Genomic DNA, 19,290 nt, shown 5'->3' on the forward strand with positions numbered 1-19,290 from the left:
TTCTGTTCATTGTTTACTGCACAAATTCTCATGAGAGACGATTTTTTTGAGAGATCATTTTTAATTGGGCTGATCTATTATATATTTTTTAAATATTGTAAGTAGATATTTAGAATGATGTAAGTAGACATTTAAGATGTTGAAAGTAGGCATTAAGGATACGGTAACTCGGTAAGTAAGCATTAAGGATAATATACGTAGGCATTAAGAATACGGCAAGTAGATATTAATTTTTTAACGGGCTGGGCTTGAAATACGTCTCTCAAAGAGACGGTCTTTCAAGAGACTAGCTGTTATTTACTGTATGGTACACAGAACATATTTCACAGTTTGATGGTCTCATACAACAATTTGTTCCTTTTATACTTATAATGACTAATGAGAGACATAGTTCGACGTGAGTCAAACGTTGTGGAAAGTCTTGAACATCGAATCACCTAAACCAAGAAAGCCCAATCAATAATTGAAACATATACATTTCTAATTTTTCAGCCCATTATTAAAGCCCGTATACTATTTACAAAAATTTTGCTTAGACCTTTTCGGTCAATTATCTTTTCCAAAAACTAAATTATGTGGAATGTTATTAGTTTTGTCTCAATATATAATTATAGTAAATTTATTTTAATAAATTTTAGTTTATGTATAATTAGAGATATTCATAATCATATATATATATATATATATATATATATATATATATATATATATATATATATATATATATATATATATATATATATATATATATATATATATATATAAGAATTGCATATTATGATTATATCAAAGGAGTTGGCTTTTAACGGTAATGGAAAAAAACATTCTAAAAAAAATCAATAAATTACAATGACTCTAAAATATCTATAAATTAAATTATGAACGAGAAAATAATACACAATACTAGTCAAATGGGTTTATTTTTTTAGTTTATGAAAGTGATCAAATAGAATAATTTATCCTCTCGCTTTTATCTGTCAAAATTATTATTTTTTCAAATAAAAGTTATAATAGTAAAAAAATTAGTCTTTATTTATTATAGCCCTTGATTACGCTGAACCTAGCAATATAATTGCTAAAATTGGATATTCCTATTATTGTTATTTAAGATAAGTAGTTTTACAATAATTTTAATGTAATAAAATAAATGATAATCCACTAAAGCAAAAATGTCAAATTAAAGTAATAATAATGTTACATCAACAAAACCGAGTACCCACTGCCGACCAATACCGGGATGACGTTGACAACTTAGCATGATTTTTGGATAAATAAATGTAATTTTCTCTAAAGAAAAACAGCATTATCTACAAAGTAAAGTTAGCTAAGCATCACGATCATACAAAAAGCTACTTCAGATAATTCGATAGATGGAAACCTACCTAATCGTGCTCTTATAAATACACCTACACGTCACCCTACTACGTTCCCAAATACTTCCTATTTGCTCCATTTTTATTTTGAGCACTATTTATCATTTAATTTTACTTTGTATATTGTGGCTAATGTGTAAGTAAAATTATACTCAAGTGAGATTTTGTTTTAATCATCTAATCATATACTTTCATAATATTAACTTTTTATAACTTTAGATGTGTATAATTCAATATATAAATGAAATTAGCAAGTATAATAAAACGGAGAAAGCATTATTCAACATTTTAATGATGTTTAACATTGCAATTAGAGGATAACAAATCCAGCATGCTTATAAATATTTGTCTACAAACTTAAAATTTCAAAAGTTCACCTGTTAATGTGAATCTATTTTTTTTGCTGTCATCTGCATTTTTCTTAGCGAGCGGAATCCGTGAGTAAACGAGCATATATGAAAAATATAAAAAATACAAAATACAATCTTAAGATCCAAACAGACATTCCAAACAAGTAATATAATCACAATACAAAGTTTGAATTTAATTCTTAACATCAATGAAAATAATACAACGCATTATCCAAAATGTGAAATACGACTACTAAATAATGCTTAGTGCCTTTTAGACTTTACTTTTGGTATTTTAAAGTTGAAAGTAAATTCTTAATGACCCGTTTGATTATTAGTACTAAATAGTGATAATGAAAATAATTAAAAATATCACCATATACATTTTCATATAATCTCAAAAAATTAATTCAATTAAAAATTAAATCATTCAAGTTTAAGCTTTAAAAATATCATTCAGATTGGGAAGCATTTTAGTATTTATGTTTTCATATTGCTTAGCATTAGCTTTTTGTATTATACTAATCCCAATTATCATATGTTGAAATTATTTATGCTTTAGTGGTTAATATATAAATCATCAACGCTTAAATTTTCCATACTATATCAAGTATAATTAGGGTCGTATTTAGGGTAGGGCAGAAGAAATGTTTGTTTGCTCTGTACCCTAAAAGTAAAATTATGAATTCCATTTTAAATATAAATTAAGAAATTTAGAAATGCCAATAAAGATTATTTTGCATGAATATTAAGAAATTTAATTAAATTTGTAATACCAATCAATGGAATTTAATCCATCTAAAAGCCCATAATTAAAATTTTGAATTTCTTTAAGATTTTAATTATTTAATATATTTTTATTTAAATTTGTCATTAATTTAAGTTTGTCATTAATTTAGCCTATGGGTTGTGAGGCAAGACCCATACCAGCTGTGCTATTCATTTTTCTAATAAGTAGTTTTAATTGCACTTAATATGTATTCAGAGATATATAATAAAGGTCAATTAAATGCAGTTACATTTTTCAATACCTATTTAAAACATAATTAATTTTTCTTAAATATCTTTTTTTTTAGGTTTAACTATATATATTATGATGTTTTGAATTTTTTTTATCAATTGTGCTCCTAATAAGTTTCAACTCTGAATTCGCCACTGGTAATATGTGAGTTAATATGTGAGTACTAATTTTAACGTTAAAAGAACTGCTCCAGTAGAAACAATATAAGAATAATAATACTTAAGAATTTAATAATAATAATAATAATAATAATAATAATAATAATAATAATAATAATAATAGTAATTCTTGATATTATTTTGTAGGAAATTTAAGAATTTCCGACCAACCACCATACTATCACTATTTCCGCTTCAACTATATATTTTTTTAGAGGAACAATAATAATACTTGATAATGCATGATCCCTTTGCTAAGATCAGTGGCGGACCCAGGAATTTCAAATTGGGGGGTCAAAATTTCGGATATCGGTTGTGGCGACGGAAAGGCGAGGGCAAAAAATCGTCGCCAAATGGAAAAGTAAATTAGCGACGAATTAGCGACGGAAAATTTTTTTTAAAGCTCATTTATTTTTTTCAGATTGGGGGGTCCACCGCCCCCTTTGCCCCTAGCTGGGTCCGCCCCTGGCTAAGATGGTCCATATTGACTTTTTAGAGATATTTTTGTTAAAAAATTAAAGTGGGTATACAATTCATAATTTGTGCAAGGAAAATAGTTAATCTCCTTACACGTACACTAAAAACATGCAATTATATGTAAGTGGAGAAGACATCACTACAGGCAGAAAGCCAGAAAATGCGTTGACCACTTCATGTTTTCCCATTAGTCATAATGAGAAATAACAATGTCTTTTATTTTAAATCATTTTAAGGTTGCGTTTTGCAAAAGAAATTAAGGTTAGGGATTGAAATTTTAAGGTAAAATTATAAAAAGTTTCTTATTTATTTAAGAGAATTGGAAAATTGCAAAGGATGAGACTTGGAGATGAATTGAGACGTAAAAAGAAAAAGTCTCACAAAAAAAGTCTTAAAGAAGGGTGATATTTAGGGATGAGACTTAGAGAATTTATAAAATAATAATTTTGCTATTAATGAAAGTAAAGAAATGTAAAAGTTATAAGGATAATTTTGCAAATATAATCAATTTTTATCTAATTTTTTATTTATTTTTATCATTTGTCAAATAAGGACATGAGATATTTATTTTCAAAGTTTCAACTCAAATCTTATCTTAAAGTCTCATTCTAAGTCTCAATTATAGTCTCATAATTTCCATTTTCATATGTCAAACACCCCCTTAAGTTACAATAATTTTTTTTGTTTTTTACTAGCACTATAATCAATTTTTACACTGTTATAATTTGATTATATTTAATATATTTTGTGACTCTTATACATAAAAAAGTACCGAACACTCCGATGCATTTTCATTCAAAGGTAATTTTTTGGTAAATAGATTTGTGTATAATTTTTGATGGATAGTTTTCCTAATATCATATGAATTTTGAAAAGGATGAATATTGTATAAGTGTGTATGCAACTCCATGCTTATTACCGAGAGTTTGCAAGCCCGAGCCCATATGTGCCCCATAAGTATGTCCACAAAAATATACCCACAAAATAATTATGTGATAAATTATCACAACTTAACATCATACGTTTAATAATATAAATTAAATAATTCAATAAATACACAAATGATTAAATGATTGGAAATGAAGCTGGAGTCAATTCTTATTCATTAGCTGTAAATGAGACGGCAGCACTTCTTCAATCAATTTTTTTTAGTTCTTGTCAAAAAGTAGAACTCAATTACCTTATCTTGTCAAAAGCCTTTATTATCTTGTCAAAAAGTTTATTAATTTAATTACCAATCCTAAATAATTGTTAGGATTTTTTTTAGTTCTTTTTATAGCTTTACAATATTTTTATTTTAAATATATTTTAATCATTTTTTAAAAAACTTATTTTTTTTCCTTCTATTTTTATTTTAATTCTACCACATATTGAAACGTACACTTCCATTATACTATTACTAGATTTCAATCATCAATGTAAATACAAATTAATTATAGTGGATTGTAACATCAAAGGTATAATATATCTGTGTTTGGGAAATTGTCTTGATCGTTCTCATACCTTTCTTAAATACTCCTTCTCATAGTTATCTTTTCATTTGTTTTTGACATAATTTACCTATTGATTATAGTTTGTAATTTATTTTTATCTATGGAGTCAAATGTAGACCTGTGAAATTTTATTTTGTTCGTTTTAATATAAATTTTATGAAAATTAATTTTTTATTATTTTTAATTACGTACGATTATAGATATTTACAACTAAAATACTACATTGAATATTGACATATGCGCAAAAACAAATGGAAAGATGATAGTAAAATTGGAGGGAGTATAAGTTAAATTAAATACAGTCAAGTGAAATTTTGTTTAGTTCAACTCATTGTAAAGTTTATTAGTTTCAAAATTATAATTTTGATTTACACGCAGTTAAAAATATTAAGAATTGAATTAGTTTATCGACAAGTGTGCAATGATAAATAAGACAAATGAAAAGAATATGTGGGATAAGAACACCTAACCAAAATTTCGTCCTTTACCTTTAATTTGTGGTGATATTGTTGAATTTCAACATAATCTATAATTATTATCAACTTACAATTTTAGTAACTATCAGATTTATATCTTTATTTAGGATAGCTCAATATGCTTTAGAAAAATCAGTAAGACTACAAATAATAACAATAATTATTACACTTTATTTGCTCCCTTCTAGTATTTATATTGTCCATTCTCATACTATTTTATTGTCTATTCATTGTATTTTACACTTGTTTAAAGTTTTGTTTGTCTTCACACAAGAAAATCTATGAATTTGGACATGTTTTTAACGCTTGAAGATATAAGGTATACATTTGGACCAAAACTAGAAAATTCAGCACATAAATGAGCTAAAACTAGAAAATTCTTAGATTCCGTTTGCTAACTTGGACCGTTATTATGTTCCTAATGTAACACATCAATTCCATTCCATTACCCAAGACTATGTAAGAGTAAGACCTATGCAAACTTATCCTCGTTAATGAGAAAACTTAAAAAAAAATTATTTTTGATTGATTCTTAATAGCAAACATCACGTACAACTTGTCAACTTCACATAAATAAGATGTGTATATGATTATAGTCATTTTACTTTACAGCGGATCTCCTGAGAGACTGTATTTTCGAGAGACGTCTCTCAAACGCAAATCCAAACCCATTAAAAGTTAATCTTTAGCCCATTAACACATCAATCATGCACATATATGATAATATTACCACAAAACTTGTTTGATAACTTTTTTTCCTCAAAAAGCCACAAAAAGGGACACATAATTCAGCTATGAATACAATCCTCTGCCCTTTGAAATCTATACAACTCAATGATCAATGATCATTGTTCATACCCAAAATTTACTTGGGCATGATATATTAGGGCTCAAAATCTGCAGCTATACATGTAAAATAATGCACATGTAAGTCATCCTAATTTATACTCCTATTTTCCTTCCTTCAAAGGAAATCTAGATTTTAGAAAACTTTTTGACTAAAGCTCTAGTTTTTGGAAAATGGAGCAAATCTAGCATACATCATCTTGATGAGCCCTTGGATAGCTTGATCCTACGGCTAATTTCTTTCTCTAACTCCTCAAGCCCTCCCACTTCTTCTAGCTCCTACACCACATAAAACATAATTAAAAAGTAATTACTAATTGGACAATAGAAAAACAATTATACAATTATATAATTATATCAAAAATCTTGGGCGTTTGTTAATAATGACATATTTAAATAATAAACTATGAATCATTTAGAATTATATTACCTAGTACATATAAATTTTAGAATTTATCATCAAATCATGCATCAAAATATACTATTTCATGTTATCTATATCCTTTTATTTTGTTTTCTTATTTCCTCTTACAAATGTAGTATTATTATCCTTTTATTTTATCTTATTCTTAACTGTGGATTGAGACATTAATATATATTATAAATATGTGTATTATAAGATAAAAATTATCTGATATTAATTATTTTTTTTTGGACATAAATATAATAATATTGGTAAAAAGAATCATGACTCAACTATATTTAATCAAGCAAACTAAAAAAAAGAAAGGTTAGGCCCACCTTTGGTCCCAAGAACAAGCCGTATGGTACTCCATTAAATTTATCTGTGTGGTGTAGCTGACATTCCAGACATCAAAATCAAAGAAGACACTGACCGTTAGATTCAGTTATAAAAATTAATCATTAAATATATGTAGCAGTTGAGACTTAAGCAACATAACACAGTTTAACACATGTTTGAAGTTCTACTATTAGTAAGTTTAGGTAAAAGAGTTTCTAAATTTAGTAAGGACATCTTTGAGATGCATTGAACCCTTAAAAATATAGAAAGGCTAATGAGAATCAAATCTCCCTCAAGATTATGATAAAAAGGGTGGAATTAAAAAATTAAATTAAGATCTTTTTGCTTTATTGTTTATTCATTGATTTATTATTAGCAATGAAAAACGATTATTAAAGAGTAAAGTACATCTTTTTACTTTGAAAATAATTTAATGAAGAAAAATCATGTTTATCAAAATATTGTAAAACTACAAATAAAGTTTGTTATTAATAAAAAAACATGTTCTTTCTTTGAAGGAAGTACGGTTATGAATTGTCCGCCATCTTTCCTCATATAGACCCTATTTTTAGCAGGATATTAGGTTGATGATGATTATCATTATTAAGAAACATTTTCAATGTTACGAAAAAGATAAAATTGCGTACATCAGACCACTTAAACCTTGTTTAGGTAAAAGTTCATAATGATATTGACGTAATGAGATATTATTGTTATCCGGATTGGCCCATTTAAGAGCTCACTTGTTCCAAACCGCCCTGCCTATTAACCTGGTCTACATACGACTTTATGCATAGTTAATGGTCAAATTGCTAACCTTTCTGTTCTTTTATCAAAAAAAAAGAGGTAAAGTTATTGAGCAAACCTGATGGGCAGCAGCTACCCTTCTGAAATAAGGAACCTTAGCAATGGGACCAACAGGGAATCTCTTGTGAACAAGACCATCATGCACAAACATATAGGCCATCCCAAATACTGTTATTCCAAGTCCCTGCATAAATTCAAATGTCAACTCCAGTGTGAATAATCCATATAAAGGTCTTCATCCAATTTGAATACAATCAGGGGCTCATATAGAACAAAATCAAATGATGTTGATGATATAAAAGAAAAAAGTGCTACATGTGGTTTGAATCTAGGTCAGTGCTGTCACTTAGCAAAACTCTTACCAACTTAGCCAGTACATATATTAATATTTATAAGTATATGGTTTTTTTATATAAATTGAATGTTGTTAGTTGACAACATTGACGGGTCAGAATCCGCCCTTGAATACAATTGAGAGAACATGTAGGTGCAAAAATATTATATAATACAAAACTACCAGTATACGATGACCGAACGCTCATCGCTACATATGTATAGAATAACTCAACTACAATTTTTCTATTTTTATATATTATACAATTCAATATTAATAGGATTTTTAATCAGATTAGCCAGACTTACATTTCCCCCTGAATTACATGGTCCTTATGTCAACTTCGGATCACATTTCTAAGAGACAATTTGAGTCCTAGGGGAGAGAGCACTAGTATAATCGTACCATGTTACCCAAACTAGTATATACATATCGGGCGCAGATATATCTTCAACGTTCAACTTGTCTATTTTATGAAAAATTCTTTGGAGTGGATGTAGTCTTTATTAATGTTGTCAACTAATAACATTTAAAAAAGTTATATCTTTAAATATGCTAATAAGTGTACATTTTAAGTTGGTTAAAGTATTTGTGTATGACAACATTGTCCCACATTTAGGCCTTACTATTAACATTTTTTAAAAAGAAAACTTAATACATTAACATTGTTTAATTTTATTTTGGATCTACCCCTGCTCTTCAAGTGTCTTACCTATATACGAGTGTCAAGGTTCTGACACAAAGGTATTTGAGGTAAAATGAAGAGTTGGAGCAACACAATAATGTAATGAATAAGTAAATTGACTCCAAGGAGGGTTGAGAAGTAAACTTACAGCACCAAAGCAGAGACCAGGAAGAAGGCCTTTGTGGAAGAATCCATAAGACAAAAGTCCAATAGCTGGAAATGCATTTATGATGGCAAACACATCATTCAGCTCAAAAGGTCCTTCTCTTGGTTTGTGATGAGACTACAACCACAAAGTTCCAAATTAATATGGTACACATATGCTCATTTGTATGTAACTGCAACTTGTAAACCACTACAAGTCTAAATATGCATGACATAAGTTCACATGGTCCATATGGTCAAAGTACAAACTAGTGCACTTATGATACCTTATACTTGCATTTAAATTGTTTTGTATCCTATACACCACAAAATAGATTTACCAATTAGACTTTCTTAAATGTGCCATTTAGTTTAATAATCAATAATGGTTTATTATAAAAAATCGTGGGTTAGCCTTGATCGTATTCACTTTCACCTCTTGACAGTCTTTATTTGTGATAAGAGTACAGTCTTTATTTGTGATAAGAGTTCGATTCTCACTACTTATGTAGGAATTCCCTATCCTATTTCCAAAAAAATAAAAATGAAAAAAGGTTTGTTGTTCAGCCTTTTTTTAGCTAATAGTTTTGTATCCTATATCCCACGTAATAAATATACCAATTGGATTTTCTTAAATGTGCTATTTAGTTTAATAATCAAAAATGGGTTGTTAAAGAATATCGTGGGTTACCCTAGTGGTCAAGGGTATTCACTTTCACCCTTGTGAGTTGTGACAATAATTCGATTCTCATTACCTACCGGTAGAAATTCTCTAATCTATCCTCGGAAAAATAAAAAATGAAAAAGGGTATAAAATAAAGATCATAATGGAGATAAAACAATTAATTATATTTTTTAAAATTAAATTTTACATGATACTATTTGTTTTGCTAATGCTCTACATTGTGAAGGGGTGTAAACAAGAAAAAGTGAAGAGATGAACCTCATGCATGTGCCACAAAGAAGCATGCCAGAGAGCTTTATGTGCCCATCTTGCCCAAAATTCCATTCCCACCTAAAAAGGAAACCAAGCAAGAAAATTAAAAAGTTATACTTCATTTAGTTCTTGACTTTTAGGAATCCTAAATAAAATTGTATATAAAAGGTTTTATATATGCAAATTATAAAACATGAAATATGCATGCTATATTAATAAAAATCACTTATTAAGTCGTAAGTTGTATCAATTTTATAAAAATTATTTAGAATAAAGATAAATGTATTATATGATAAGATAATTTTCGCCTTTTTCCATCCACCTACAGCACTCTTCAAATTCCACCATTTAAATTTCAATCAAAATTGTTATTTAAGTCGCAATTTCAACAAATCTATAATCAATAGAAAATCAAGTCATATAATAGTTGGAGCATGTGTCATTTTTTCTAAATAAGAATAAGCTCTGAAATTAATTTTACAGCTTGTTTTGTATGAGACCATCTCACGGTGAGACAACCTCAAAATAAGAAGCTCATAAACTAAAAATTTATATTACCGGATTATTTAACCTAAATATGAGTCATGTCTCACGGTAAAATCGTTACGTACAATAATTAGAATTAATTTTGTCATCCTAGCCGTACTAATAAAAATAGAAGTGTTTTTAGCGTGGGGTTCTCCCTTTTTAATGGAAGAACACTTACAATAACCGTTATTAATTAGTACCCTATGACTCAACGGTCAACCTTCACAAATCACCCATCCATTAAGTCTAAATATCTTTTATGCAATCTAATGCATTAATCTAATTATTTATATTTAAAATTGTACATAATTAAATAAAAAACTATAGAAAATTGATAGTATAAATATATGTGATAAGGCAAATAAAATAAAATTTCATATGATTATTTTTTTCATACGTATTAGTCGAAATATTTAAATTACCAAAAAATGAAGGATAATTCTATTATGCTATGTTTGGGAATAAGGATTTCATTTGGAAATTTACAATTGACTTAAATTTAGTGTTTGGTAAATTAATAAAAACCAAATTTAGATTTGTATCAATTCTACTATTGTATTAAAGCTAGTTAAAATTGAGAATTTGAGAATGACTTTCCATACTTTGTCATTCTTAAATTCTTCATTTAAAATTTTATAATTGAAATCTACAATAGTTAGCTAAATGGAACAATTGATTTTATAAAAAACTTGTGGAAAGTTACTTCCCAAAAAGAAAACATTTCGTCCACGTAATTGCTAATGTTTTACTAATTACAATTATGTGGAAGAATGTTTTCTTTTTAGATCAAAAATTGACTTTTTTGGTATTTTTTAATGAACTAATTAGAGTCTTTTGATGAGTTTATATAATAAATAAAGTTAGAATCATCTCATAATAAACATTCAATACATTTTTTAATTTTAAATAAATAAAACAATTTAAAAATTCTTAAATAGGTCGGTGGCAAATTAAAAATTGCTACGTGCAGACTTAACAAAAGTAAGATTATAATTAATTAACATTAGAATACAACTAATTATCACTAAATGTTAATTTAAATTGACCAATTACGACTAAATGATAATCAATTATTTTATTTATTTTAATTCGGATAAGAATGCAATAATCTCACCTCCTCAATACCAAAGATTCCAAAAGATTTAAATGGACTATAAGAATCATAAGGATTAAAGAACACTCGATCACTTGATTAACGTATGACTAAATATTAATTAAAAAAGACAAATATTAATTAAGATAAAGGAAAAATAGTAAATTAGTAGTAGTAACTTACAGCAGCTCCAACAGAAAGAGCAAAAGTACCCAACATTTCAGTTACAGGCACTTCTCCTCCCTAAACCCCAAAACCACAACAACAAAAAAAAAAGAAAAAATAATTAATCAATTCAATTTAATTTACATTAAAATTCTATGAAATTAAGAAAAAAAATTCAAATTTCAAATAATTTTACCTCCATTTGCCAATAAAACCGGTAATAAACCGCCATGATAGCCAAGGAAGTAACACCAAAGCTAGACATAACAGCAGCAACAAGATAAGTGAACCGTTCAGATCTCTTCCTTGCTAATTTCTCTGATAATCGAGCGGCTGCAATTTGTCTGTCACCGTTTTCAGTATCAATAGTGGTAATGTTAACATATCCCTCATCTTTACCACTAGTACTTGTACTTCTACTCTCTGTTTCAATTTCAAAGCTCGCTAACTGACGTTCTTCAAGAACGAAGCAAATTGTGAGTCGTTTCTCTCTCCTCGTCGCCGTATAACCCAATGATTGACGGCGGGTCGGACGGAGGTAAACGGATATTGGTCCGGTTAAGGAATTGGGCAGAGGAGGGAGGAATTGGGCCTGGGAACTGCCGGAGACGGAGAGCCCACAGGCCATTTAGAGAGAGAAGGTTTAAGTAGTGTGGGCCCAAAAGGAGGAGAAAGAAAGAGAGGGGCAAGGGAGGTAATGAATTGTGGGTATAAATGAACAGAGGGAGAGAGAAAGTAAGGAAGTGTCAAGCGGAGGAAAACCACTAGTTTTTTTTTTTTTTTCTTTGGAGGTCTTTTGTGTTTGGGGACCTTCTAGTTAACACTTGCTTTTTATAATCAAAGTTAAAATTATCTTCCCTTGAGGTGGCTTGCCTTTATCTCTTCATGTTCTTTATGGTAGGGTAAGTTGGAAAATACTTCCTCCGTCCTTATGAGATTACACCTAATTTATATTGAATGAAATTTAGTAAAAAGTGAAATTTGATTGGAGAATAAGACAAAAACAAGTGAATGACATAAATAAATTGTTAAAATGAAGAGAAAAAATAAGTTTGTGGGTGAGATTTAAAAGAAAGAGTCCAAAATGAGTGGGACAAACAAAAAAAGAAAAAGGTACAAATTGAGAGGGGTAAAGGGAGTATTTTATAATTAAGTTAGCTTGAATTGAATGTAAATATTTAAGGGGATAAATAAAAGTTGAAGTAGGAAAACTAAGTAACATTGATAGCTTATTAAAGCAATTTGATTGTTATAGAGGTGAAACAATTGGTTAAATAGTGATGAAAAATGGATAAAATAGTACTCCCTCCTATTCACCTTAGGTGTCCCATTTACTTTTGAGACACTATTCATCTATCACTCTTAAATTGCATTTTATTATTAATCTATAAGTTAAAACATAGTCATGTGGGATCTTATTTTATTCGTTTTGATGTAAAGATTATTAATATCAACTTTTTATAATTTTTAATTATACATAACTCGATATATTAAGGATTGAATAAGTGCATTGGATAGAGTGCATAAAGTAAATGGGACACTTAAGATGAATAGGAGAGAGTAATATATTATATGCACAGCTCAGTCAATCAAGCAAAAAATGACGATCGTTTGAAGTTTGCTTTGATTTTTAGCACACGCGTAAATGGACCTAGTAGCACAAAACACGCGACCAGACCGCGGTAAAATCACACAAAACACGCGACTGAACCGCAGCAGAGTTGCACAAAACGTGCGATAAGGTTGCTTTAAATTAAATGTTCATTCTCAATGGGATGTATTAAAGTGCCTATTATTATCTAGATATGACTTGTCCCGTATTGGAGGAAGAAAAGGCAATAAACCCTACTTCTACTAATGCCAATTTATTTTAGTAGTGAATCTTCTTTAAATTTGTACGTGAATTACCTATTTTTCTCCTTGTTTAAATTGTGCAGTCCCATTATCTAAATTCTAACACAATAAAAAGCTAATATTAATAGCTTTTTGGTTTCATTTTTGAAATCACTTTTTTAAAGCTAGTTAGTTTATCAAATAATTTTTTTCTCTTTCATTTATAATCAAAAAATCGAAAGTCAAAAAATCAATATAAAAATTATTTACCAAATACACTCAATCCTATTTATAATTTCAAAATTTAAAATTATATTCCAATAAAAACTGTTTTAAAAAAACGCCTAGTCAAAAACTTAAAATGCATTTCATGATGTTGTGAATTGTGATCAGTTACTCACAAATTAACTTTATAAGAGTTCTTTCACAACGAGTTTCCCGTTGGTAAGCGTAATAATAATTAATAACTAGTCTATTACACAGTTACAAAATTTGTAAGGTAGTGATATCTCCCATTTTGTTTCCTTATTGTGTTACATTATATTTAGCTTTGTTGTTACAATAGAGTAAGACTTTTAACTGAGACCAGATATAATTCTCATTTATTAGTTTGATTTACTTAAGCATCAACTGTTTAATAAATGGTTATGCTTAGTGTGACATAAAGGAAAAAAAATAAAACTACTCTGATCATATAGGTATAAAACAAATCGTTAGAGTACCACATCTGTTATAAGAGCGAGGTCTTGGTTTTCAAATCTACTTAATTAAGTTAAATAACAAGTGTAATATATATGCTATTGCATCGAATGTTTTGTAAGATGTCTCAAGTTTGAACTTAATTTTTGTTGTCCAAGTGGAGACAAAGAGAGCCGAGTATTACCCGTCATCTTGATTTAGTTAAGTTTAGGGCATGTTTAGTTTAGCTAAAAAAATAAATAATTACTAAAAATTAAATTTAACGAGTAAAAATTGTTTTTAATTGTAAAAATCAATTACAATCAGTAAAGTTTAGTTTTATTCAGTACAACTTGATTATAAATTATTATTCTCAATATTGCCACTAACTTAATTAAACTAATTTTATCTTCTTCTATGGAACTCTATTAATAATTAACTACTGTTAAACCCTTGTTAACGCACAATATTTTAATAATATGTTTTTTTGTTTTAACATGGAAGTTTAAACTTAATTTAATTTAATTGACTTTGTTTAATATTAATTTAAATCCAATATATATATATATATATATATATATATATATATATATATATATATATATATATATATATAACTTTGAAAAATAAAAATATGTTTGAAATAATTAGAGTACTACACATAATCAAATTATTTTAAAGATGACACATTATAAGCAATTGCTTTTCTGATACTAAGATGGTGATGTCACATTAAAATTTTTTAAAAAAAGTAAATGCTATGTGTAAATAAATACTCCCTCCTATTCAGCTGAACTGTCCCATTTGACTTTTCACACTTGCCGAGGCAACATTTTAACTCTTAATATCTCAAATTATGCTTAATTAAAAATTATAAAAAGTTGATATTAATAATCCTTGTATTGAGACAAATCAAACAAGATTCCATATGACTATGTTTTAACTTATAGATTAAGAGTAAAATACAAATTAAGAGTGATAAGTGAATAGTGCCAAAAAAAAATGGGACAATTCAGCTGAATAGGAGGTAGTATGTTAATAATTTGGACGTATAAGAAGATGCCACATTGGACAACAAAAAAAGGTATGATTATTTAAAACTTTTAATTTAGTGAAGTATGACAAGTGAATGAGGAAAACATCCACCAATAACCACCCTAAAAAAAGGTTTCCCAAATTCAACTTAAACCTTTTGATCCACGCGTTAGCTTACCTTAAACTTTCGAACTATAAACCTCCACGTATTTCATCTACACTCAACTTCCAAGTGCTTTCCCATGTACCATTTGCAATTCTAATTGAAGTTGGAACTCTAAGTATAATATTATATGGCGCACAAATTCTTGTGAGAGATGGTCTCTTATAGAGACAATTTCCAATTGGACTAACCTATAAAGAAAAATGTATAGTAAGAGTTGGCATTAAGCTTTAATAGGCTGTGCCTTATAAACATCTCTCAGAAGACTGACTGTAGGTGGTGATTGACCAAAAATACTTTTCAATTCAATTAAAAACTTAAACTGATGGTTGAGGCCCTAGAATATGTTAAATACTTTAACACGTTCCCTCACACGAGAACCCATTGGGCTAGAAATGTAGATGCGCATAGGTGATGAATATTCCACTTTAAATGAGGGGTGGTTAAGATTCGAATCCATGACCTCTTGTCACGTTAGCTTCTGATACCATACTAAGGAACCAACTCAACCAAATGTTAGAATATATTATATACTCTAATACAAAGTTTTTTTAACAATAGAATGGCTTGGTAGATAACATTTCATATTATAATTCACAATACAAATCATTCGTATTATTATCGTTTATCACCAATAATAAATTGGCAGAGATTCTTTAGTAGTTTAGAGTGGCGGATAGTGTAAAAGGTTTTTGAAAATAGAATTGGAAATAATGTCAAGTGGTTTTATGCTACACATGCTCATAGCTTTTGACAATGAGTCCGAATATCCGTGTGGATTGAAAAAGATTGAATGATATTTGAAAAGATTAAGAGTTATAAATATTGAGAAAATGATGAAAAAGAATTATTTTAAAATGGTTTAAGTATGTAGAGAGAAAAGGTTTCAGCCAGCTAGAAAGGGAGATAGAAAATATATTGCTAAAGACTTGAAAAGAGAGTAAGGAAGACCTAAGATGATTTAGAAGACACGAGTAAAAAATGATACAAATGATTTAGACATGCAAATTGAGATGGTAGAAAATCATAATAAATAGAGAAAAAAAATTCATGTGGACTACCATTGTTTTAATAAGTTATTATCTTTCCGTTTGATTCAATTTTGTGAGACCAGAGACTAAGTTGTAACTTGTAAGTTGTAACTTTTAAGTGTTTGTGTTGGAGCGTGCTTCTTATTAGCTTTTCGCATGTAGAATTGTGGCTCAATGCATTGTATTAATATGTCCACGTGATCACATCCACCGCATTCTCTAAATCTTCATAAATGTAATTTGTGCTTTGTTTGTTTATGATATGAATTTATTAGTATAAAATATATAAAAATATAAATTTGGTGAATAATACAAGTATATATTATCGTTATTATATTTATTAAATAAATAATTTTTGGAAAAAAAATTAAATATTGATTTTGTTTAAAATTATTTATGGAATACGTCACTTTTTCATTCAATCAAACATATCGAATTCTAGGTTATGCAAATAGAATTGCTATAATAAATTATATAAATATTTTACATAATTTATTGCTAATTTAAAAAAATCAAATAAAAAATTAGGTAAATATTTTCATGCAATTAGCTATTATCCAATATCCACTAAAATAATTCTATTTGTCAAGGCTCCTTAAAAGATGACATTTGTTATTTTTCAATATTTTTATTAGTATGTATAATATGGTATGATTACTAATATTAATGATTTAACTCCAATTTAAAAAAACCCAATTCTAAATTAGGGATATATTTTTATCATATCAATTATTATCCACTAAAATAATTTCATTAGTTAAAGGCTTTTTAAAAATGACATTTGTCATTTGTCATTTTGAAAAATAATTTTCTTCAAATAAGATGAATAATTTATCCGCGCATAAAAATTTTTAAGTGGATTAGGTAATCTAAATCAAATTAAACAGGTCAACTCTTTGACAATCTATGGGACTTGAACTCCCACATTTTAGGTTAAAAGGCGCAAGTGATATCACTAAATAAACCAATAAATATATTTCCTCAGTTTCCAAATAGGTGGAGCATTTATTTTTTTCACGTAGTTCAAATATATTAATTTAATTATTAATATTTCTAATTATATATGATAAAAATTATAAAAATTTAATATTAATAATCTTTACATTAAGGATTATGTGTTGGATAAGTTGGTATACTTCTCCATCTTGGTTAGGAGAATTTTTTTTTCGATTCTTACTACGTGCATCTCACACTCTTTCTCCCTTTCTTTTCCCTTCCCCTAACCCTATGGCCGAGATTAACTGTATCGTGGGTACTTTCAAAAAAAATAAAAATAAATAAACTTTGCATTGAGATAGATCAAATAATATTTCACTTGATCTATGTTTTAACTTATTGATTAATAAAAATTAATTACAAATTAAGAGTAATGAATGAATAGTATAATATTTCTAATGTTAAGAAGTAATTTAGAACACAAAAATTACTTAATTTACTTGTATGACGTATTTTCATTACCTCCTATGCTTTTGAGAGTGGAGTTAGCATTTTTTCTTTGTTGGTAAACAATAGTAGTATTGATCATTATTTTTTGCCTTGCCATACCTTGTCTTTTGAATGTCATTAAATAAATTATTGTAATTTGTGATTTTAATTTTATTAATTAAACATATAAAATAAAATTATATAAACTTAGTAGGTTACAAAACATATGATAAATTCAAACCTTTGCTTAATATACACTGAATGTGAACTTCAACATCGTTAATTACCATATATCGAACATAGTAACAAGAAGAATTTGTATGTGACTTGATATAAATTCTAGGCGAGATGCTCTATCCTAAAACATTATTCTTCCCTATTACGGTACTTGGGAATATAAACCGCAAATATGTTCTGAGATACAAAAAATTTCACTAAATTAGTAAATTCCTAGCACAAGGAAATTAGAACGACATGAGAAAACTTATATGAAAGAAGTAACGGAAAAATTTACAATCGAAGATTGCAAGTTCTCTATGTAAAGTGTTAGAGAGGATAAGAAATTCAGAAATAACATGTAGTAAATGACCACGCAAGCCTTCTATATTTATAGATGAGCTTACACCATTTCACGAAGTTACATGTCACTCTATGAAACGCAACATCGATTCACGAACCAATGTCAATATTAAATGAATCCATCCCAATTTTTCAGTTAATATAACCATATTAACCGCAGGTAGTTATAGTATAACTAACAAAAGCGAAAAAAACAAACATTGAAAAAAATCAGCACGAAACTCGCGACCAGTGAAAAACTTCGCGTCCCGCGAACTCGCTACCAGTGAAAAAAGTCGCGACCCGTGAAATGTGTTTTTTCCAAAACAGAAAATTTGCTTTGAAAACTCGAGACCCACGAGCCTTTTTGCGATCCGTGAAAAAAAATTTCCACAAAATTAGTAACTTTGCAATTTTGGGATATTTCCAATTAATTAATTATTTAATTAATTTATTTGATTTAATAATTTATTATTTCCGATAATCATTATACGCTCTAAATGACAACATAAATAAAGTTATTTTAGCAATTTTGCAAGACTGAAAAATCCCTTTTTATTTATTGCTTTATGTTAGTCCTTTTTTATATTTCATCGTTTCTTTAAATTAGAAGTATTTGATAATTTTGATGTATGTTGAAATTTAAAAAATATTTGCAAGGATAAAAGTGTATATCATAGATTTTTTATTTTCAGTTAGTGAGAATCAAGTCTTTATCACAACGTTGGAAATGAAAGTTCTTAGACTTTAGACTAATACATGATTTTTTCTATCTTGCTTATATTTTTAAAAACTAATAAAATATGGTAAAAGTCTTATATAGACTGTTGTAAAATGTTACTTTAATTTATTAAATAAACAATAAAATAAAGTTATAAATTTATAGTAGAAAACAAAATACATATGACAATCAAGAACTATACTTACGTACACCACCG

General features: G+C 27.9%; 1 protein-coding gene across 1 annotated transcript; it reads right to left on the minus strand.

Moving 5' to 3' along the window:
* Window positions 1-6,074: 6,074 nt before the first annotated feature.
* Window positions 6,075-12,475, minus strand: LOC130806171 (beta-carotene hydroxylase 2, chloroplastic-like). Its single transcript, XM_057671125.1, has 7 exons — window positions 11,826-12,475; window positions 11,648-11,707; window positions 9,850-9,921; window positions 8,911-9,045; window positions 7,802-7,927; window positions 6,936-6,992; window positions 6,075-6,473 (listed from the first exon to the last, which is right to left on the minus strand). The coding sequence occupies exons 1-7, from the start codon at window positions 12,255-12,257 to the stop codon at window positions 6,390-6,392; spliced, it is 966 nt and encodes a 321-aa protein (XP_057527108.1). The 5' UTR covers window positions 12,258-12,475; the 3' UTR covers window positions 6,075-6,389.
* Between the last annotated feature and the right edge of the window lie 6,815 nt (window positions 12,476-19,290).

Source organism: Amaranthus tricolor, chromosome 2 (genome assembly GCF_026212465.1).
Source record: "Amaranthus tricolor cultivar Red isolate AtriRed21 chromosome 2, ASM2621246v1, whole genome shotgun sequence".
Classification (NCBI taxonomy): domain Eukaryota; kingdom Viridiplantae; phylum Streptophyta; class Magnoliopsida; order Caryophyllales; family Amaranthaceae; genus Amaranthus; species Amaranthus tricolor.

Coding starts and splice junctions, on each gene's coding strand:
- LOC130806171 (XM_057671125.1), bottom strand. CDS start 12,257: ATGGCCTGTGGGCTCTCCGTCTCCGGCAGTTCCCAGGCCCAATTCCTC. Junction 7,928..8,910: donor CTGGTCTCTGCTTTGGTGCT/GTAAGTTTACTT, acceptor GAATTTATGCAG/GGACTTGGAATAACAGTATT. Junction 6,474..6,935: donor GCTTGTTCTTGGGACCAAAG/GTGGGCCTAACC, acceptor TATGTGGTGTAG/GAGCTAGAAGAAGTGGGAGG.